This window comes from Photinus pyralis, unplaced genomic scaffold (genome assembly GCF_008802855.1).
Source record: "Photinus pyralis isolate 1611_PpyrPB1 unplaced genomic scaffold, Ppyr1.3 Ppyr1.4_LG3b, whole genome shotgun sequence".
Classification (NCBI taxonomy): Eukaryota; Metazoa; Arthropoda; class Insecta; order Coleoptera; family Lampyridae; genus Photinus; species Photinus pyralis.
The window spans coordinates 1,141,120-1,164,468 of NW_022170510.1; the positions used below are offsets into that span (position 1 = coordinate 1,141,120).

The 23,349-nt window shown below is 35.9% G+C and overlaps 2 protein-coding genes across 2 annotated transcripts; one reads left to right on the top strand and one right to left on the bottom strand.

The window, feature by feature from the left end:
* Positions 1-5,268: 5,268 nt before the first annotated feature.
* On the top strand, positions 5,269-7,940 carry LOC116167337 (venom acid phosphatase Acph-1-like). Its single transcript, XM_031482677.1, has 7 exons — positions 5,269-5,570; positions 5,618-5,728; positions 6,711-6,812; positions 6,870-7,079; positions 7,131-7,440; positions 7,495-7,706; positions 7,756-7,940. The coding sequence occupies exons 2-7, from the start codon at positions 5,630-5,632 to the stop codon at positions 7,903-7,905; spliced, it is 1,083 nt and encodes a 360-aa protein (XP_031338537.1). The 5' UTR covers positions 5,269-5,570; positions 5,618-5,629; the 3' UTR covers positions 7,906-7,940.
* Positions 7,941-10,137: 2,197 nt separating this feature from the next.
* On the bottom strand, positions 10,138-22,460 carry LOC116166991 (acetylcholine receptor subunit alpha-like). The gene is made up of 6 exons (XM_031482223.1): positions 22,305-22,460; positions 21,217-21,353; positions 12,861-13,007; positions 12,347-12,487; positions 11,612-11,849; positions 10,138-11,557 (listed from the first exon to the last, which is right to left on the bottom strand). The coding sequence occupies exons 1-6, from the start codon at positions 22,458-22,460 to the stop codon at positions 11,375-11,377; spliced, it is 1,002 nt and encodes a 333-aa protein (XP_031338083.1). The 3' UTR covers positions 10,138-11,374.
* Between the last annotated feature and the right edge of the window lie 889 nt (positions 22,461-23,349).

Genomic DNA, 23,349 nt, shown 5'->3' on the forward strand with positions numbered 1-23,349 from the left:
AAATTATTTTAATGAAACTCTACGAGACGACAATTCATTAGACAAAAGTTATTTCTCGTATGAGGCTTGGTTTCACCTTAGTGGATACGTTACATCCACTGAACTATAATTAAACTGGAACCCGCACTGCCGATCTCTGCCATAGAAACGTAGCGAGAGAGAGAGAGAGATTGTGCAAGGGGGATTTCTGTCACAGTCACTCATTGGGAAACTGATCATTAATATAAATTCAAAATATGTCAAATAGGCTGCTCTATGCATGCGCGGAAGTAGGACAGAGATGTGGCCCTCTCTCTCGGATAGCGCATCCCAGTATAATTTTAGTTCAGTAGTTACTTCCCAAAACAACCGAACTTGGAGTGCTGAAAAACCGTATGTTTGTCAGGAATCTCCGCTTCATCCTCTGAAGGTAGGCGTGTGGTTAGCAATGTCGAGAAGGCGAATTTTGGAGCCGATATTCCTTGACAATGCCCAAAGTTACCGTGCAATGTTACAAGTGTTTATTGATCGACTTTACGGCGATGAATTGCAAGGAGATTTCTTCTTTTCATAACATAACACAACACCAACTTCATGCAGTTTTCGAAACAATAAAGAAGAGAGTGGATCTGTGTCACCTTAACGGAGGAGACATTTTTTGTAACTCGCAACTGTTGCAATACAATTTGTAGAAGAAACTAAATCACGTTTCAGTTACAAAGTAATGTTTGCTATGTAATTTCAAATAATTTGGAAATAAATGTTACAATTACATGATTGCTTTTAATCAACATTTAATAAACGGTTGTGTGTCATAAAAGCTAGAGACAGTGTTTAGATCAATGTTTCGTAATTTATTTGCGTGTATAGGTCATGAAGCAGTTGTAACAGTTTGCATTGCTGGTTATAAGCAAACTCCTTTTATCCTTTTTATGGAACTGCATACATCAGTGGTAATCGTTCAACTAAGCAAGTTATTTTTGTGACAGAACATAAACAATTAATTTTATTCCCATAAGCTTCTATGTCAACATAATTAATTTTTGTAAAGCGCTGTAAATTTAATTAAAAACTAATTGTATAAAATGGGTAATTACAGTAATAAAAGAAGATTTTTCGACAAGTAACCTGTGTCCATTAGAGTCCTTTTTCCGAACTACCATAAGTTAGGTCTTGTTTCGTTACGGGTTTTGAGACTGCTTCACGGTGGTAGTTCATCCCGTTCTCCAACTATCCAATTGCCATAAGTTAAGCCTCTACGCAAAATGTGAAACTGTGTCCTGGTGGCAATCACCCCAAGAAAACTCTCCTCAAAATTGTATTCAGTCCCAGGTTCGCAATCATCGCCTGATAGATTTTAAGTCAACGTTTTGTTTTGTCTTTTAAATCGCGTGATCCCTTTTTATAGTTTCCCAGCTCGAGCTAGGTGGCTATACAGTGACTTTATAGGCACAGTGGCGACAACCCGGTACTCGTTTTTGATTGGAAGTTGGTTCCGATCGCCATATTGGAGCAAAATCATGGCTATTCGCGATTTACATTACCGTTTGAAACTGTTTTTGACGTTCAGATAATACGCTGACAGCACAATACTAACTCAAATAACTGTCGGGAGAGGGCGCCTCACAATTTGTAAATCGCTAATATTTTACACGTGTTTTTTGTTTTACGAAATTTGTCATTAAAGGTGCTGTTTAAACTAAAATTTGTATTGCAAATAATCGGTTCTACGTAAAGACGTAGTTTAGTGTGTTAAAAGTTAATAGAAATGTAAGTATTTTCTTAATTGGGTAATACAATTTTGTTTGTTTGACGAAGGACATGTGTCTAGTTTTTAGATATAATGGGTGGGTGTGCCGCTGAAGGATGCAGCAATTCCGCAAAGAAAGGTTTCTTGATGAAACGATTTCCGAGGGACCCAAAAAGAAAGCAGGAATGGATGGAATGGATAATCAAAATGAAAAAAGGCAACTGGCAACCAACTGATGCAATGCGCTTATGCGAAGTAAGTTTATTCTAAGTTTATTTAATCATGTCCTACGAGATAACTTTTACACTTCTTAATTAACATGGAGTACATATATTATTAAATAACTAGTTATTTCTGTAGGTCCACTTTGGTCCCGAGATGTGGGAAAAGACCCGCGTAGATGGAAAGCGTGTACTAAAATGTAATGCTGTTCCGACAATGTTTGCTTTCTCCAAATCAACATTAACAAGAAAAGCACCTACACCAGAAAATACGTCAGTCCAAGAATTAAGTAAGTTTATACTCAATTGCTTAAAAATAATTACTGTACCTATACCTTTTTCATTGACAATTTCCGTAAACAAACATCAAAACTGGTTATATAAATTGCTATTCTAAAATTGCAAAATGTGTATAGTAGTATACCTACTAGCAGATGTAAAATACATTTTTTATGTCTTAGATCAAACCACGGATTATGGTATCAGTGATCCAGAACCTTCAACATCAGCGGCATCATCAGACATCCTTTCTGTCACGTTAGATGAAAATATTCGAGAATCGTCACCGTCAACCTTAACAGCTTCGACTTCATTCATTGATGTTCATAAAGACTGCAAATCTAAATTTTTGCGATATGAAAAAATGTATATAAGAGAAAGACAAAAGGCCAGACGGTACAAACAAATGTTATGTAACATTAAGAAGGAAAACAAAACCTTAAAAGATAAGGCAAGCAATATTCCAGATGAATATCCTATATTAAGAAATATTTTTAATGAGGATCAAGTAGAGGTTTTGAAGAAACGAAAAAGCAACCGATCAAGTAAGGGCTTGAAGTGGTCAAATTCTACAATTTATTACTAAATCGCTCAAACTCAAATTCAGTTGTGGAGGTAATGGCTATGAGGAGCTGCTAAAACAAGGCCATCCTCTTCCTTCAAAACGAACCCTGCAAAGAAGACTACAGAATCTAACATTTGATAGTGGGATTTTAATTGAAGTTTTCGAGTTTTTACAAACAAAAGTTGAATCATTTTGTGAATTTGAAAAAGATTGTGTTTTAGTGTTAGACGAAATGGCCATCACTCCAGGCAACACGTACGATTCATCTCTTTCCAAATATTTTGGTGATGTGACTTTACCAGAGCATACTGGAATAGCAACTCATGTGCTAGTTTTTATGTTGGGTGGAATTACTGTGCGTTGGAAACAGGTCGTTGCTTACTATTATACTAGCAATTCGGTGAATGGTACAGTTTTTAAAGACATTATAATGGAAATCCTTAAAAGAGCGGAAGAATTAAAACTGAACATTCTAAGCGTAACATCAGATATGGGTGCTTCTAATCAAGCATTGTGGAAAGCATTGGGTGTTATGGCAGGAAGGCATTCTGAAACTAAATGCAAAATTCCCCACCCAATAAATAACAATGAGTATGTATATATGTTTGCTGATGCACCACATCTTTTTAAGAATATTAAATCTATGCTTTTGTCAAATAAAATAATAAGAATACCCGACACGCTAAAAGAAAAATATAAATTGCCCACCAATGAAATAAGAGCAAATCATATTTCGGAAATTGCGGCATACCAAGAAGAACACGAATTTAAATTGGCACCAAGATTGTCAGAAGCTGATTTGCTGCCATCACATTTTAATAAGATGAAGGTATCTACTTCTACCAACATAATTAGCCACAATGTTAGCAGTGCCCTCAAGTTTCTTGCAGAAGAAATGAAAAAACCCGAGTACTTGACAACTGCTTGGTTTTTGGATCAAGTCGAACAATGGTTTTATTTAATGACATCCCGACATCCATCGAGTGCATTAAGCAAGTATAATAAATGTGCATATACGGATTCCATAACCTTTTTAAAGGATTTTATGCACATTTTTAAATCTTTAGAAGTTGGAGTGAAGAAAGTTTGGAAACCTTCGCAGACAGGTGTGTTAATTACAACGCAGTCACTGTTAGAACTCCAAGAACATCTTCTAGAAAACAAACAATATAAGTTTATTCTGACTAGTAGGTTTACTCAGGACTGCTTGGAAAATCTGTTTTGTGTTTTAAGAAGCAAACAAGTAGTACCAAATGCTTTACAAGTCAAAAACCATTTAAAGTTGATTTGTGTCGCGCAGTATTTAAAAAACCCCATCAGAGGCAGCTACGATGAAGATGATAGAGAATTTTTGTCAGGTTTTTTAGACACCTTACCTCATCTTATCCGAAAATATGATGAAGTAAAGATTCCAGAACAAGTAAATTACGATGGATATAATTTAAATTTTAGTGAACTAAATTCTTTGTACAACGTTTGTGGATATTTAGTCCACAGTATAATGAAAACTTCAAAAACATGTCCACGATGTTTGGCGGCTGTGGGTTCCAAAAAACCGATAAAAAATGTGTTTTCTAAGTTTACTAATCTTAAAAGATTCAAAGAAAATACACTTTTCTTCTGTACAGAAGAATTTTTTCATTTTGTTTTGCAATTAGAATGGATATTTAAAAAGTTTTTTCCCATAGTTTCAACTCAAAATATTAATTTAAAGGAGTTTTACTTGGAGAAAATGAACTCCAAAGATGTTTCAATCCCCGAATGTCACCGGTTAAAATATAAATTTATTAATAGATTTGTAACATTCAGGTTAAAAATAAGATCAATGAAACGCAAGGCCTCAAGTGCAATATACGCCAGCAAATCAGTTGCTGGCCATTGTAAATAAACACATTTTTCTACCTGTGAATTTCGTCTTTACCTATTTCTAAATCTCTGAGAACTGTTGTCATGTCCCTAACACAGTCACTGTACGTCCAACTATAGCGTCTAACCATTCCCCAGAGTTTCGTCACAATCAGTTAGTGTAAACCTCAGAGGTGTAACCAGTACTTACTACAGTCGCTGTAAATCGGATAAATGGTTGGCGCCATCTATTAGTTATGATTGTTATTATTAGTTTGCTCCAATATGGCCGATTTATGATAAGTTGTCGCCACTGTCCCTATAAAGTCACTGTAGGTGGCTATTGCGATAACCGCTTTTTGTACAGGGTGTAAATCGAAAAGTGGAACATAGGCGTTTAACATGGGAAATTACTTTTTCTTTGCGCAAATGTTTCCTAATTATTTTACGCAAAAATACTTCAAATAAAAGTTATAGAGATATAAATTCTGCATCTAAATCATGTGAAACGATTATTCTACCTCTTCTTGTACGCGAAAATATTAATTATAAAGATTCTGTTTTCACGAGTTTTTAGTCTAAGTAGCCATGGACTATGATAAAAGAAAGAACGTATCATAAAAAACTACTCTAGCCTCCTTGCATTGAGCGGTTCTATAATAAATTGTCAGGTAAGATCAATCTACATAGAATATTTTTAACACTTAATCGTAACTGAGGTTTTTCCTACAAAATAAAGTAATCGTAACTAAAGAGTAAAGGCACAGATCTGTGGTAAAATGAATGTGCAACAATGACTCATTGCCTTGAACTTGAGGCTCTAATTGTGAGTACCGAAAAGTTAAATATGAAGCAATTACATGCTAAATGAATAATGTTTCCTGATTAGATTTCTCCTTTTGCCTTTGCGTAACACCGGTTTCTCAATAAAGTAACTAAACAAGTTCTCGTCGGCAACAAATAACTTAAACATCTTAGAATTATCATGCAATGGACATGAGTCAGTTATTGGTATTGATTGTGTTTATCCCACTGGTGACTAAAACGTGTATAGCCGACGATGAAGACACATTGCAGCAAGTTCACATAGTAAGTGTATTCATTTGTTTGAATAAAGTTCGCTATAAAAATAATGCGAAACTAACTGTAGGCCATAAACGGCGCGTAATTATTATTATTTTTGTCATTCTTGTCAACAGTGATGTTATTTACTTTAACGGCGACCTTATGCCGTGACCTAATAATTATTACGGCTGTTATTATTTGATTTTGGTACATTGCCGCATTCGATCAAGTTGTAGCGGCATGTACAGAAGAGTAACGTTCAACGTTAGCAACTGGTTTTTCCTTACTCCATATTTAATTGCGGTGTAGATAATAAGTTTTTAGTCCAAAAGGAACTTGTTCAATTCAAAATTGCTTACTACCCAGCCGAATGTTGCTTCTTTATGCTAAAAATTAAAAGATGACTGAATTTAGAAATACCTATCTTGTCATATTCGTGGCTTTCGAGGTCAAATATGCACATTAAGAAAGTCGCCATGGCAACCGTTTAAACGAACTCAACTATGCGCACCAGGAGTCGCCGTCACAAGCTGGATCTACTGGACTGGAATGTTCCAGTTTCAAGATTTTCGAAATCAACGAACGCATCACTTCCAATTTTTGAAATGGTTTTGTTTACTTTTTATCCATGTGAGCCTACTAAACAGATATCTGTATCACGTGGCGTATAGGGGAAGCTAAGAAATTTATTATTTCTTCCACTCCACCCACGAGTTAAGATGGTCCTACCTTTAAATCTCGCGGGATTCCGTTCGTATACGCCAAGGTATACGCAATAAAGTTAGGTTTCCAAACGTCAATGACCGGCCCGTGTAGTTCACTACCCATGCTTGGCTTCTGAGATTGCCGTTTTTAGTGGGAGCGTGGGAGGCTGCAGTCACCACTACTACGCTTAAATGCTCATTTTGTACTGCATTTCCCTGTGAAATAGATTTTTAACTCGAAACCATAGAAATTCGATGTCGACGTTTTCTTGTACATATAGCCTAATACATAGATGTTTCAGTTTTTTAGACATGGTAAAAGATACCCATCCGAGAGAGAATTATATCCCAAGGATCCTCATTTGACATTGTTTAACCTGGATCACTGGGAAAAACTGACCAGAGTAAACTTAGCTTCATACCAAGAACTACTTATGACATTTCTATTACTAGTATTGTAGATTGGCGAGAAGGAGTCATGCATTCTTGGAAATATACTACGTGCACATTATGGCACTTTTATAGGAAGCTCCTACAATCCGGACGAAATAATTTCCAAAGATTCTGGAACGGATAGAACCATGAAAAGTGCACAACTATTGCTGCATGGGTTGTTCTCTAAATGCGAATTTAGCGCACTTCCCAGCTACAACATTACATCAACAACTTATGTAACAAATACCTACTGGTTTTTATGTGTTTTCAACGTTTATGTTCTGTAGGAATTGCAACAACCTAGATATTTTTGCCCAGCATACGACGAGGAGCTCAATCACTTGCTTTCGCAAAATGAAAGTAGCAGTATACTTGAAACTAATAAAGATTTGCTACAGTACCTTACTGAGAAGACGGGGCGTCGCATGAAGTCACTGATGGATGTTTTCTTCCTACACGGAGCACTTTCGAGGGAAAAAGATTTGGGCTTGGCTCACCCACTATGGGTGGATTCTGTTATGAGCCGTATCACCGATTTGGCAATTGCCAGGCTCCATTACGAAAGTGGCAATGATCAGTTAAGGAGGTTAAACGGAGGTAAAATAACTAATTAACACGTGGCTTGATGTTTCAACGTTACTACTGCTTTAGGGAGGTTGCTAAAGAATGTCGTAAGCAAGATGAAGGCATTTGTCGACGGAGCGGAAAGGCAAAGAAAGATGTTTTTGTATGCCTGTCACGAATTTAACTTGTACAGTATTTTAACAATGTTGACCGAATTTGAACCGCATATTCCTGAGTGTAGTTCGGCTGTGGCGTTTGAACTTCGCAAGCGATCGCAAAACGAAGATTACATTGTAAAGGTACGTACAATTCCGAAACGTTGTTGATCTTAATTGAACTTGATTATAGATGGTGTATTTTAAGAACACCTTGGTACCACCACATGAACTATTGTTCAAAAACTGCTCCTGTAAATATTCCGAGTTTGAAAATCTCACACAATCAGTTCTCCCAACGAACTACACAAAAGAATGTCGGGCCACCACACCACTTGATTGAAATTAATTAGACAATTATTGTTACTTATCGTCAAACTAGCTTTTTTATTTCTGATGTCCGACCCACATATCCATACTTGACTCTTAATCGGGAACATAACGAAAAATCTGAATAGAAAAACTAGAGGATAAGTGTTAGTAACACTACATAGTGGGTGCACAATAGCGTTTATTTTCTGCAGAATTGCGCTGGACAGCAACTCAATTTGAAACAAAAAGGTATCACTATCGTATCAAAATACTATTCAAAATTGTTCCATAATAAAGATCATTCCATATCTTTAAAAAAACAGGTTTTTCATGTTCAGGAGGTGCTTCTATAGTACATTATGAAACAAGTGTATAATCAAGATTTTAAAGCACGCGAAACATTGCAAGTGCTTGATGGACCAATTATACGCGCGTTTCATATGGTATTTTCTATTATATCTATAATATAATTAAAAAATATACAAATAAAATGAAATCACATTGACGTTATGCTCGAAAACATTCTTATTTAAATGGGTTGATTATTCGTAATTCCATGATTGCCATGTCACTTGTTTACTTATAAAAAAATCTCCGTTTTTTGTGAATGAAATGACTTCGGTTGACGAACATAATACACCGTCCATTCAAGGGCTTGTTGCAAAAGCAGAAAAAGTTGGTACCTGTAAAATCCAAATGCATATTATATGGAATATGGAAAGTTGTTGACGTGGATGAATAGGAAACATCTTTCAAACAGTCCTAAGCGCATTCACCCACAACTTCAAATAATGCTGAGATTAAAAACAGATTTGGCAGCATACCTACCTACTCTAAACCACGGTCGTTTGTGAAAGCTTCCAACAGAGGATGAGAGCCGAAAAGACATCTTTTGCATTTTCACAATGCGATCAGAAAGGATTTTTTAGTTCTGTCCCAGATTATAGTTTCATATGTGGTATTTGAAGCAACGTTACTTAACCTTTCAAGCTCGGCGTGCTTTAGTCACCTTTTTCAGCGTAGGCGTGTTTTAATCAGCGATTCTGTGGCAGGTATAATAAAATAGTGACAAGTGTATAATCAAGTCTTTAAAGCACCCGCAACGAGTTTTAAACGTTGCAAGTGCTTTAAAGATCAGATATACACGTGTTTGTAACAGTATTTTTTATTATATCCGCGATGTAATTCAAAAATAAGGGAAAATAGTTATATATGTATCAAGGCCATTAAGGCGATGTTTATTCCGAGGGCGACAGAGCCCGAAGGCCTCCGGCCCGAGGAATTGTAAGTTCCCCGAGCGTTAAATATCGAGTAATGCCTGAGGTGCACGTGCATACAACATTATTTTTATTTTTCAGAATTCCAAATAATGTATTTCCAATATACGAATGTAATGATTACTGTTTGTCCAACGTTAAAGTGCTTCACACGAGTCAAGTAGCATCTTTTTTTCATGAATTTGAAGTTTGATTAATTTACGGAAGTAATGTATGGTAGAATTTCAGATCTTGTTATCAAGATATCCATTGAAGTGGCGATTGTTTAAATGGAGCGCCTTGTAGATTGTTGTGTAATCAACGTCATGTTGACGTATTGGTCGAGATCGGCATAATAACAATGGGTCACCCTGTATGCGGATGATCAATTTTTTAAAGTGAAAGATTTAGTCTACCAACTCATACTGCCAGTCAGGGTTAGAAATCCAAAATTACAACAAACTATTGTGAAAGACAGCAAAAATTCCAGAAGTTTCAAACCCTGCCTTTTCTGAATCTAAGCATTACACCACTAAAAAAATTAGATTAGGAATGTGTCCAGTTAAGATCGGGCGTATGAGCTCATTGCGAGCAACCAAGTACAAAACTCCTACTTGAAAGCATAACCGTAAACATAACATATACATAATGCTAAAACAGTGAAATACTACGTTTTATTTAGTATGAGTTACTATCCATTAGCTTAGATTTAAGTAGCCATGGATCGTAGGGTTAAAAACGTATAGTTGAGAATGGCTCTTTCTTTGTAAATTCCATTACTGTGCCAATGTAACATTCTACAAACCTCCATAGGACATTTAATGTACTTCATCTGGTCGTTCAAAGAACGTTCACTTGTTGTTCTATGTCGGTGGTTCCAGTGTTAGTTATTGAAATCATCAAAGTAGAAAGAATGTTTTAAATTCTTCTTGCACACTGGTTTTCCACAGTTTTCCATCATGCTGTTACCACTATAAATTTTAGTAGAACGTTTATGTTATCATTCTTTATTACGAAGCAAGATTATAAAATAAGCAACAACGTATAACAACTTTTAAACTATCTTAATTTACAATTTGAGTTTAAACATTACCTACAAAACAGTAAGTCTGTAAACAGTATGTTCCCTTTGTGTCCAGTTGGGCAGTCTATAAATGTCTATCTAATATTAATTTTAATTGCCTATATACTACGTTTTTATTCATTTCTCTATTTAATTTTATCTATTCGTTTTTTTTTATTTAGAAACATTTATTTAATTGTGCTATTTAATATCATTTAAATACGTTCTCTATATTTTCATTTCCTAAAAATCACTAAGTGTTTTACCACGTATAAGTGAACGACAAACGTATTGCTTTCAACTTAATTTTACTAGTATAAAAACTACAAAAACAAAACAAAAAAAATCTTATTTAAATAAAGGGAACTTTTTTACTTTATGTCCACTTTTAAATTTGGCATTCAAAGCGTTTTTAATTCGGACAATGTTCCGAAACTGTGGACACAGGTTTTGAAAATTTACTAAGGCAATTGAATTACCACACTGATGAATTACACACCGCAATCTTAAACGCGCCATTTGCAAAGAGCCAAAGCAGTGTAAAGTATGATCATGGGTGAAAAAATAATTGATTAAATTAAATAATTACGGAGCATGCAGGTAAGCATACAACAAACGACGCTCATTGATAATAGTCGGGTAGTTTAATGTGTACTGTACGTCACCCCACAGACACATTCTCAAGCATCATTTCACTAAAGTATTTTTTATCATTACAAAAATTACCAAGCTACATTTTTAAGGCACAATCTGGAAGTATATTGTAAAAAGCAGATAACAAGATCTATCTAGCTTTTTTCGATTTACTTCTAGATGATATTCCATTGAGCCTAAGATGAAAGTGACCGAAAATGTATTACAAATATGTATTGCATTTACACACGCTATGACGCTAATTATATCTGAAGGTGTGGCTAGACGTTGCTTTAGTCAATTGTAAAACAATATGGCTATACTGATGATAAGTTAAGAACCTTAATATTACATAGCATTTCTAACTATCCTGAGCAATGTATTATACCCTGTAAAAAAAACTTTCACTCAATCAAATTCTTTCAGTTTAAATTAGTCATCTATGCCCACTCTTACATCTGATTTAACGATATCAACGTTAATATACAATTTCATTATTGTTGATCTGGTTATGATATGAAAATAGATCTACGTTAAGGCATAACGAGTTACTGTGGAGGGTAACGAACGAGCGACGAGTCCGATCCGTTCTTGTCGATAGGTACGCGATCGTCGTAAAGCGTTGGCGCCTGCAGGATTATTCCCGCCGTTCCCACCAGCACAGCCAAAGTAAATATCCACAAGAAAAGACGATCTAACACCATCGCGACATACTTCCAATCCTCTTTGACCTGAAAGGAACACGGCTTGTAAACTCAATTCAGCTGTTTCGATCTACTACCAACCTTTGTCGAGTCCTCCAACATCTTGGTATGTTCGGCGATAAACCTCACACAAAAACACGATTTATGAATTTCTGGTGGACAGCGTGAGTGCGAAAATGCGACGTTTCTCAATATCGGACTTTTGATAGCTGCGTCGGTTTCTTCTGCTGTAACAGTTAGGTCCTCTGATTCAGAATGCGGCATCCTAACCGACCCATGTATTTGACAGCGACCGCTGAATGGGCCTCCATCCGGTAAACTGAAAAAGATATCTTTTTTAATTGTAGGTTGAAACTGAAAATATGCCATTTTGTTGTTTGTTTTTTTGGTTGGTGTGTGGTGAGTCTGGCGTACCCAAGCTCATTGATCACTCGTCTATGCCTGTAGCGTGCTTTTAAAAGCAACGGCCAGAATAATAAATGACCAACTACCTCGTACTTATTACACCTGTTTGAACAAATTTCGTGGAGAAATAACTCTTGAGTGATATACCTAATACGCATAATATGCATATTTTGGTTCTTAAATTTTGGAACTAATTATTTCTTTTAAAGGACTCTTTGCACAAAACAAGCTTTTCTTTGAGCTTCGCGTTCGTGGCGATAATGGAAATTAGGCATAATGCGTTTATAAATAATTACACTTCATTTATAGAATTGTTAACGATATTAACGAACAGCTAAAGTTAAAAAATAAAGAGAGGTGGGATGCGATAATTAGAAAGTTCGAAATAGAACAAATTAACATAAATATTACCTCGGTGATAGCTCTTCCTTTGACGGGCTTCGGTTGAAATAACGTTTTGAAGTACACTCATCAGTGTCGACGGTAGTTTGGTAGGGGTAAAAGTATGGCTGTAATTCTCTTCCTCGTATTAGCAAGCGTCTCGACACGTAACTAAACATGAATAAGATAAATTAGTTGCATGCTGTCATTGAAGCGATTAATTTATCAAAGAAATGGTTCGTTTAACGTCAGAAATGTTCAAAATTTTATGGTGTAGTTCTCGCAAAGTACAAAACTTTACTGCGTCTAAACTTGGTTAAAAGTTCAATCTAATTATACTTTTGCTGCAGTTAAACTTCAATCATGTAAAAAGCTGCAGCTTAAGTAATTATCTAATTACCGCTGCATAGTCTTAAACACGAATATGGCAACATGAAGGTACCAGTTTTCATTCATAAATTTTGTAGCAGGCATAATAAACCATTGAAGCATTCAGTTTCAATGCAAATACATTTCATAGATGTATAATATCGATCGGACTTACCTATGGTTTTCAAATACATATTGGGGTCTTTTCATCACCAATAACCTAGGTAATATGTGTATGAAAACCCTTTTCACCCAAGGAGCCATTCTGTGAGTTTGCGGAGATCGGAAATGTACATTAAGGACAACAACAGTAACGCATATGCTGCAACAATAAAAAACGTTTTTAGCAATCGAATGAAAGCATGTTGAGACTAAATAGATCTAAAGATAAGGACCAGGATACTTATACAATATTAATATAATAAATCGTTCCTTCAAATTTTTTCTACCTTGCAAGAGGAATTTGTTAGGGTTGTTTATGCGAAATACTGTACCCGAAATATAGTCCGTTGTCAGAATTTACGATTAAATTAAATTAAATTAATTTAAATTAAATTAAATTACGTGTAAAACAATAAAATTATGATCATTCCATAGGAATTTTTGCCGTCCGGTCCGGTCCGATTCCGTCCGGACCAGGTACTTCAAGCTTTAGACGCAATGTTACGGGTGTATCCGAGACACCAGTCTTCGGGAGACTGTATCCCCGTGTAAAAGCGGTCTTAATTGGTGAATTAAGCATAATTAATTGGGCAAAATTTTAATATCAACCTAGCGTTTTATTCCAATGTATAATCATAATATCGCGTATTACTTTCGCGAATTTGGAGCTGGTTTGTTGGATTTTACAATTCGTATGGATATTTTTCTTGGCATTTGAAATTAACGTTATCACGATGGTACATAAAACAACTGTACCGTAGCAGCGGTCTATTTCCATATTTTTAAATGGAGCGGCATTTTTCCGGAAAGAATCAGAGAGATTCTAATCCCAAAGGAACCTCATCCACGTCAATTACTGTAAGTTGTTTGAATTTTCGCATTGTATAGATTAGCGGTCGCTTATTTTTAGAATTTGCATATCGATTTTAAGGAAAGTAACTTGGATATTCCTGAAGAAATCGACCCTCGGTACTAAAATCGTTCTGTGATTATTGTATTTTATTCATTGATGACAATCAGATCCAGGCAAACAATTTTGATAATTTTTTTCAGTTATTGGGAATTGCAATGTTTTCCTTTGATTGGATTGAAATTTTATTTATCATCGAGAAGAAGTTGTATATTTTAGCCTTTTTTTTCGGCAACGAACTGACTTATCACAACTTTACGCTGTCGTAGTGATGACAAGTTGAATTTGGGAAGGGGTATTAAAACTGCATACAGAACACCAACACACGTAATGTCACCCTGAGAACCCAAATGTGCACGAGGTTTGCATTCGAGATTTAAAAATTGATAGTTTTTAGATATTTACACTAACAGTGCATCGCTCACTCTTTTTCGCATTCGCTCGTTCTGTCCATGTGAAAGTATTATACCTACTGTCTATTATTCTATCTAATATTCGAAGAATATTTCTAATACCACTGTGATGAAGGGTAAATCCTCATTCACTAATTCATTTGTTAAAACATGCTATTTTTCCTCTTCTTTGCGGTAAATAAATATTGGAACAGTGGTTTTGGCCTAACCAACATAAGACAACCCATCCTTTGAGTATAGCACTTTATGCTTCCGTGGGCATTTTTCCTTTTGGGATTTCCTGTATCCGTATCAAGGAAACTTAAAGAAGGTGCATGGGTGAAGAAGATGTATGATGGTTTAAATCACGCGTTAAAAACAAGATACGAAGAAACGCATACGATTTTCTGTAGCGCAATTCGGAGAATTTAGAAACAGAATAGGGGGATGATGAAGTTTTTGACATATATGAGGAGTTATAAGTGCATTTAGTGTAAAGGTGGTTGTTAATCATAGCATTGATCGCAGCGGCACTGAGACTTGTAGACAACTTTTAACAAAGGGCTTACATTGCCCAAATTTATCGTTCGCGAAATAGGTATGAAAAAGGCAGATGGACGGGTAAAACAGCGCACAATTTGCTTAAAAAGGTTCCATGACCGAATCCAGTGGCACTCTTGTTATGATTTAGTTCAGTCACAGATCTACACATACACAGATTGCTAACCTTATGCATTTTTTGGGAAACAAATTTAGGTATACTTAAAAGCGCCCTCTATTGCGGAGCAGTATAAACATGTATCGTTTAAAACTGTAATATGACGCTTATGGATTTATGCGTTAGATGTCGCTGAAACAAAATTAAAGCGCAAAGTTTGCACAATTCGAATTCCTTAATATTCGTATTATTACAGTGGTATGATATGATAGGAGGTACGTTGAGCCATAATTGTTTAATTTAACACTGGAGCTACTCATTCGTCGTAAGGAAGTTATTAAAAGCGGGTCCCTGTGGTCACAGATACACACGAACATAGGGCAGGTTCTTAAAGAATTGTGAAGGTTTTTTGAAGTTGGCGGACACTATTTGCGGCTTTAAAGGTCTTGACAGATTGCTAACCGCAAAGGCATACTTACAAACTATGTATATCTCTGCCATCATTAACGTTACCCTCTTTACCACGCCGATAAGATATAAGATAGGGAGGTTATTTTCGAAAAGTTGATAGTTTTCGAGTTGTAAGCACAAAACTGCTAAAAAAATATCTTATTCAACTTTTTTTGTATTGTTTTCAATGTTGCGTCATGAAATTGTGTTAGCAAACCTCAGATTCGGATTCAGCACCCCAAAAAACATATAGAATCAAAGAAATCAAAACTACCCCACAACCTTCCTGGTAAAAATACAATTAAACTGGATTATATGCACACTTTACCGCTTTAAATTTTTTGCAGCGACATCTAATGCGTAAATCCATAAGCGTCATATTACAGTTTTAAACGGTACATGATTATACTGCCCCGCAATAGAGGGCGCTTTTAAGTATACCTAAATTTGTTTCCCAAAAATGTATAAGGTTAGCAATCTGTGTATGTGTAGATCTGTGGTTCAGTTTAGGGTTTTTAGTTTCCAACCGCCGTAGTACTTATATATATTCAACTTGCTAAATAAATATCGTACAACGCAAAGTAATTTGTAGCATAGAAATATTAGCCACTCGAATCCATCATCCCTTATATCTTTTCCAGATCAATCACGAGTGTGGTTAACACTATGTCTATCTGTCACCGAAGACCTTTTTTTATCTTTGCTATAAAACGTATAGCGTACCTACGTGCTCCTACAATACGGTAGTTGGTATAACCAAAGAAGTAGTTGCAACAAAATACATTCTTATAGGTGCACAGCAGTCAGCAATAAAGATTCTCTGGAGAGCCGTAAAAATAGTGTAACTTTTACATTTATCCTTTTCTAAGGATAACGTCATTTTGTAGACAAGAAATGACACGTTTCTTTTTACAACATCTTATATCATTTTCATATCCATTTCGTTAACTTATTTGTATAATTTTCAAGCTATTGACTGCTATGACTGATTACATCCCTAACTCGTAAAAACAGATTACTGTTATTAGCTGTTGCGTGAGGTTATTGGATTACACAACAGCTAAGTGTAATAACTATTTTTATTTTTCATTTGCCTATTATATGTCAATTATATCTGTCATATGTGACATATGAAGCAGTCTATTACGCCCAAGGGCATAATGAGAGGGCATAATGGATTGTCATCTCATTATGCCCTCAAATGGCCTGTCAAATTGATTGACGGAGTTATATTATGTCATAAAAAATGCAACTTGATTCGTATGGAGCACTTTAATATTGGGCAAACAATAATCATGACATTTGTATATTGGAAATGCATTCTTTGGAATGATGAAAAATAAAATGTTGTATGCACACCAGGCATTACTCAATATTTAACCCTCGGGCGACTTACAATCCCTCGGGCTCTGTGGCCCTCGGCATAAATATCGCCTTAATGCCCTTGATGCATAAATAACTATTACTACCTACACCATATACCGTTGGTTTAATGACGTACTTCTAATATTCCAATGCCGGATGCCATCCAAAAAAGCGTGTCGAAAGTCTATACTACCCTTAGTGAAAGCACAGATATACGAGAGTGTAAAGCACTTGATCGAATTTTGATTTATGCATAAGGTCTAGGAAGTTGTGTCTTATGAGTTCGTTGGGCGTGTCGTGTTTGGAGTAATTATTTAGATTCATGTTAGTTTTTGATAAACATATTTTCCATGGAGGGGTTGCAGCGCTAGTGATATGTGTCATCTGCTTAAGGTCAATGTTGAAAAGAAGAGATGGCAGGATGTAACTGACTGGTTAGGTTCTTTTGGGGGTGTTGACGTTTACGTTTCTCTTGAGTATAACTGTGTAGACTGGATTTAGTGGGTTTGCAGACATTCTCGAGCAGTGTGACAAGAGGAGTTGCCGTCTTCTTAGCCAAAGAGGGAGCTCGTTGGTTTCGCAGCATAAACTATCCACTGGACTAGATCGGAAAGTTCCTGAGCAGATACGCAGAGCTGCGTTTTGTACGCTATTGAGAGGCCTTAGGTTCGTTTTTGAAGCTGACATGTAGAGGATGCTGCCGTAGTCCATTCTGGAGCGGATGAGGGATCTATATACTCTCAGTAGAATGTCTTCTTCGGCTCCCCATTGATGGTGTGATAGGCTTCTGAGGATGTTAAGCCTTCTTAGGCAATTGTCTTTAACCTTTGTGATGTGACTCTTCCAGCTAAGTCTATTGTCGAAAACAATCCCTAGGATTGAGAGTTGATCGACCGTGGGAATGTTGATATTGTGAAGTGTAATATTTGGGATGGTCTGATTATTCCTTCTTCTGGAAAACTTGATGACTTTGGTTTGTCGCTGAGAAGCGGATGCCGATTCTGCTAGACGATTCGTAGAGAGCATCCACTGTTTTTTTAATTATGTTCACTGTCGTGACGGTGTTGCTACCATGACAGATTACGAGCAGGTCGTCTGCATAAAGACCCGCGCAAGTTGGTGGTTTGATCGTTTTACAAATATCGTTAATGGAGAGGATGAACAATGTTGGGCTCAGTACCGAACCTTCGAACCTTGTGGTACACCATTTTCCTGTCTGAGGGTAATTAACCTCTTTCCGTTGGCTGTCACTGTGAAACGACGGTTTCTTAGGAAATTTTCAATGAAGGAGAATATATTTCCTTTGATACGGTGGTCTTCTAACGTTCTCAGTACAACCGGGTAGGGAAGAGAGTCAAAAGCACTCTCTATATCAAAGATCGCAGCTATAACTTCGTGGTTTTCATTGAAGGCATTTATAATATGGGATTGAAGTACTAGTAAGTTGTCTATAGTGCAACGTTGCGGTCTGAATCCAGATTGGACAGGAGAGAGAATTTTCCGTTTTTCGAGATACCACAAGAGTCTATTGTTAACCATCTTTTCAAGAAGTTTTCACATGGAGCATGTTAGTGCGATAGGTCTATAGGAGTTAGGACTACGAGGATCTTTACCTGGTTTTTTTGTGGGAAGGATGATAGATTCCTTCCATGACTTTGGAATATTTACCGAATATGCTCCTTTCAACAAAAGAAAAATTGTTTTGTTCATACCGGATAGGGATACCAACCAACACAAAATTTGGGCATCGGCATTTTTAAGTTAATCGCCAATTTCGGGCCACGAATTAATTATCAAAGGCGGACAAATTGTCCCCATAAAAAGCGATTTTGGTAGTGGAAGTTAATCCGGCGTGTTCCAAATAAAGTAAGGTGGTGAAGTGATTGCTGTTTAAATAAAAAATTTGCTGTGACTCGCACAAATAAACCCTCACACCTGCGCGTACCCGATTCTGCCTTTTTATAACAAATTTGGTTCCAATCGGTTTAGCCGGTTAGCCGGAAATGAGAATGTGAGACACTTGCGCATGCGCGATTATCCCCAAAAGATCTTCCTTTTATGTCCAAGAACCAAATTTGGTTTAAATCGGTTCAGCCGTTTAACCAGAAATGAGAGTGCAGGCAGAAAGACCGACAGACCGATCGACATCATCGAGATATTGTTTGATTCGGATTCCTGGTGGTTCAAAACGTGTATTTCCGTCAAAAAAGTGGTGGGTCATTGTTTACCCCAATGCAGTAATACCTCCCTTACTAACGTGCGTGTGGTAAAAAAGAAAATCCACATTTGAAAATGAACGTTATTGACGAATCATTAGCTGGAAAAAAACATTAACGCTCAAAGCATTACCTACATGACGCATAATAAACCGAACGGGAGGTTTAAAGTTCCGTAAGTAGAAAGTTACACGCGTAAATAAACAAAGACTACTTTCTTTGAATAAACCGTAAATCTGCCAATTAAATTGTGCGCGATAAGGAGTTTTGTGTCGCCGTTTGTGATGAATTTAAATAAACCCAAAGCGACGTATTTAGATTGGTGTAATACACAAATTGTCAACAGTCTCAATAAACAACGTAAATTTAATTCCCCATTAGTGAAACTGCCACAAAAAGTTATATAATGGAGTTTGCTTAATGAAAATCTTGCGCTGTATGTAACAAACCTAAATTATATAGAGTATTTTTAGTGTATGTCATCTCAATTATAGAAACCTGCTAGTAAACTAAACACCGCGTTGAGACATCGGTGACAATCTCTTATCGAATAGATAATAGCGTCCGACCCGACGGGGAGAGGTAACCAAATGCACTTTCCTGGACATAAACTGAAACCATCGATCAAATAGAATTTTGCTACACCTAAATGTCTTGGATTCGTCAAAAGCAAACAATTGCAAAGTTAGTTCTCTAAGCCTTATTCTCTAATCTATCAAACTGTTAAGATATCTTTTGAGTGTACAATAAATTTATTGGCAGTGCATTACGCAATAAATTAAAAGAAAAGTAAAATTTATAATGGTAATTTTTTTAGAGGGTCTAACGATATTTTAGGGATTTGGTTAATTGTCATTTTTAACAACCCCTTGAATTTGGACTATCTACAAAATTTCAGTTTCATTTTAACGGTTTGATTCTGAAAATTTCAGAAATAATTTACTAAGTGCTTGTGTCTTTTATAAGAATTTTTTTTAAATTTTGGAATTTATTTGCATATTTCACAATAAAGGGGTTAACAATTTATAAAATATTTCTTCCATTGAAGATGTTTCAGAAAAGGTGCTCATTATACAAGCTGCGTTTCCACGTTGTATTTCGATACTATTTTTCTGTTTTAAAAGTTTTTTTGAAAAACTTCTGCGTGACTTTTTTACGTGCAACTGTTTTTTTTCTCATAAAATTTGACTCTTTCAACGAAGAAATATATGCATTCATATTTTGTATTCCAATACTTGATTCTCTCTTACTCTCTCAAAGTAAAGAAAAAGTCAGATGGACATTTTATTTTGCTTCGATACCTGCAGTAATAATATCTGTATCTGATGTAATTTCAATTGTTATTAACATTAAATGTGGTCAAAAAGTGGAATAGTGCACGCCCGTCCTACAGGGCCCTTTTTCAATCTATCGTTTAGTGATCGAATATAATTATCCGGTGAACTAATAATAATTGATTGTGTTTGTGATGAAAAACGAGATTAGTACGAGGTGGTAACGAGACTGTGAGTCATCTTTTCTGACGCAATGTACGTTCAATATTATTTTGTTTGCGACGTGAAATTAGTTGTGCCAAATTTCGGGTTGTGACCTTGTGACAGCGTGACAGTTCTGATTATTGACTACTAGTTGATAATGACTACAATTAACCACTTTTAACAACTGTCGGGAAAGCCTACTTTACAAATGTCATCAAACGCTAGTAATAAAAAAAATGATTTCATGTTTGTATTCTCGTTAAGGCATGAAATGTCCATAAGGGCTATATTAAAATCGAAAAAAACCAATATGAAAGTGCATCTTCGCCTCTTTCTCACAAGCGGCTTAAAGATTGTTTTTTATAAGTGGGAGTTCGGTATTACAAGACAATTTAATCTAAACTATCCCGTCTCATGTTAAAAGGAAATCACAAATTTTAAAACAATAATTTTATTGGGTTTCAATAGACAAACAGACACATTGAAGTTGGATATGAGTAGATGGGGTGTTCCATTTTATGTCGGTCTAATCTTCACCGACAAAAGGGACACAGTTAGTTTTTATTAAGCTTCAAATGAAAGTCTACGAACTTCTGGGATCAATAATAGTTTAGTTATCTGGTACACCCGCCACAGCTATATATTAATATTGCAAAAATCTGTGGATTGAGACACTTTTCAGGGTGAGCGGCACCCATCGTTGTATACTGTAGCCCTGTCACTGATTGCTACCTACGTACTAAAAGAGTAAATAACTCCGTTTAATTAGTAAAAATAAATTTTCCAAATTATGAACCATATTTATAAATCGCTGCGAACTGCGCTCTAATCCTATAAGCTCTTCAATTAAAAGTTGAAGTAGCGATTCAGAGATATGCGGAGGATCACGATTGCACTTACCTTATCGATACTAAAATCATGGCAAATATTAAATATTTCCCAAGTAACGGAACGACTAAGGATGTTGGTGGTATAATTTCTACAACTAGCAGGAAGAAGACGTGTAGACTGATAAGGATCGATATCGACAATGTCACCTGCAACAGAAAAAAATTTAATTTTCATTTACTTTAACTATATATAGCATGAGGATGTTTTACAAACACAATTTGCGAGCGGATTTCAATTCGATATTTCTATACCCTCGAATTGGATCGTGCATACGTATTTCTGCGGGATTTGTTGTTTTAACAGTTTTGAAATATTTGCATTATAAAATTCCAATATCGCCAAACAATTTGCAATTCTTATTATTGGAATGCCTAAATCCGATTCTGAAAGGGAAGAACCTCGCTACCGATTCAATGCCTAGACAGTAGTTTTAAGCTCGCATAGAATGCTGCTTTATTTCAAATCGCATTTTGGTGCAATAAGAGTATAATATTACAAGAAATGCATTTCGCTTACCTATTCCATTGAATATCCAACTCCTCTGGATATTCAATGCCTATACGAAATTAACACAATAACAGAAAATCGTACCTATATAATATGTAATATGTAAATGCGAACGCAAGGAAAATGTTACCGACAAACTGTATGAATCAGGTATTCTATACAATGGGTATAATTGAGGGAAGAAAAAACAGCCCCTCCCGATGGCAGAAGTAGTCTCCCTTCCCTTACGGTTTAAAATAAAATGCGCCCCAAATTTATCACAATGGTCAGCGCCAGCCATTATGTAGGTATATTTCCTAAACAGACTCGAAATTTCATATGTTTCCTAGATTGCCGGTAGTACTGTGAATAGGTAATAAACTACCTATATATTAATTCCTGATGCATTTAATTAAACGCTGCATCCGCAGTCGATATTCGAATAAGCTCACACGGTTATAGATTTTCACAATGACAGTCTAGTAATTTTTATTGGATTTGTTGCGGCTGACCCATAAAACCCTTAGGTCGGCCTCGCTACGAATATTAGAATGAGAAGTAGAGAATCTTCCACTTTTACAAATATAACTTAAAGGTAAACGACCAATCACTTTTGCAAGATCGCAGGTTTTCCAATTTTCCGTTAAATAATTCAAATTTTCCCTTCGTTCATTATATTGACACTCGACTTTTCTGTAAATATTCCAGTGTTTCGTTGACGAGGGTTTTTGTCCTTCCACTCTATGTCTTCCGATTACTGGACGCATTGTTCATTGGCCGGTAAAGTGAATGATCTTAAATCAATTTTTTTGTGCATTCCATTTCTTGATTAAGAATTTGACCTAAACAATCAAAATTTCTGACGTCAACGTTTTTTGCGTTGACATATGCCCATAATACTATGATTCTCTAATTTCGTTTCGGTTTATTTATTTATTTATTTATTTATTTATTTCGCTATCTCCATTTTTGGGGACAGAAGTTGTTCATTTGATCCCAAGCGATTCAATTTTCATTTAATCCCTTGGGATTAAAATATACACTTCGCGTATTTGATAACAATAACTTCAAGTAAGTTAAATTTTCGACGTATCCTGAATCTACAGTTGTTGATTTCCAGGCTCCGTGGCCCTTCAGGACATTTAGTCCGGGCGCTGGTGGCACTTGAGTATTTTTTTCGAAATGCCCCCGGTACCATGGATTTAATTTAGGTTTTCCGATTAGAATGCCGGTACAAACTATTTGCTAGATTTTTCTGAAAAAGCTATATTAGATAATAATTGGTATTTGTAGCGTAGATTTAATTACCTAAAAAGGAAAAACTATACCATTTGGGTGCCTTTGTTTCAATAATTGGATCAACTCTGATGAGTATAACATTACCTATGGGTCGATTACGACTGTAAAAAATATGTAAACCCAATTTAATGAATGCCCGCGTTTCAAGCCCAATAATCCAAATCCGCACAGTTTCATTAGTCAGCACCCTCTTTCGCATATTTATTTGAAAATGTACTTTTAGACGCTGTATCGTAAAGAATACCTAACGGCATGCTATTATGTATAAAATCTACGCATTTTGAATTACCTACTTTTTATTAGTGCAAAAGATTTTCTCTTATGCCTATGCCTCATCTAACTTCCAGCATAGAAATT

Bases quoted from the DNA above. Each gene is read 5' to 3' on its own strand.
- LOC116167337 (XM_031482677.1), top strand. From the start codon at position 5,630: ATGGACATGAGTCAGTTATTGGTATTGATTGTGTTTATCCCACTGGTG. The intron at 6,813-6,869 runs GTAAACTTAGCT...CTAGTATTGTAG, and splicing joins ACTGGGAAAAACTGACCAGA to ATTGGCGAGAAGGAGTCATG. The intron at 7,441-7,494 runs GTAAAATAACTA...CTACTGCTTTAG, and splicing joins GTTAAGGAGGTTAAACGGAG to GGAGGTTGCTAAAGAATGTC.
- LOC116166991 (XM_031482223.1), bottom strand. From the start codon at position 22,460: ATGCGTCCAGTAATCGGAAGACATAGAGTGGAAGGACAAAAACCCTCG. The intron at 13,008-21,216 runs GTAAGTGCAATC...TTATTGTTGCAG, and splicing joins ATGATTTTAGTATCGATAAG to CATATGCGTTACTGTTGTTG. The intron at 11,850-12,346 runs GTAATATTTATG...TATCTTTTTCAG, and splicing joins AAGGAAGAGCTATCACCGAG to TTTACCGGATGGAGGCCCAT.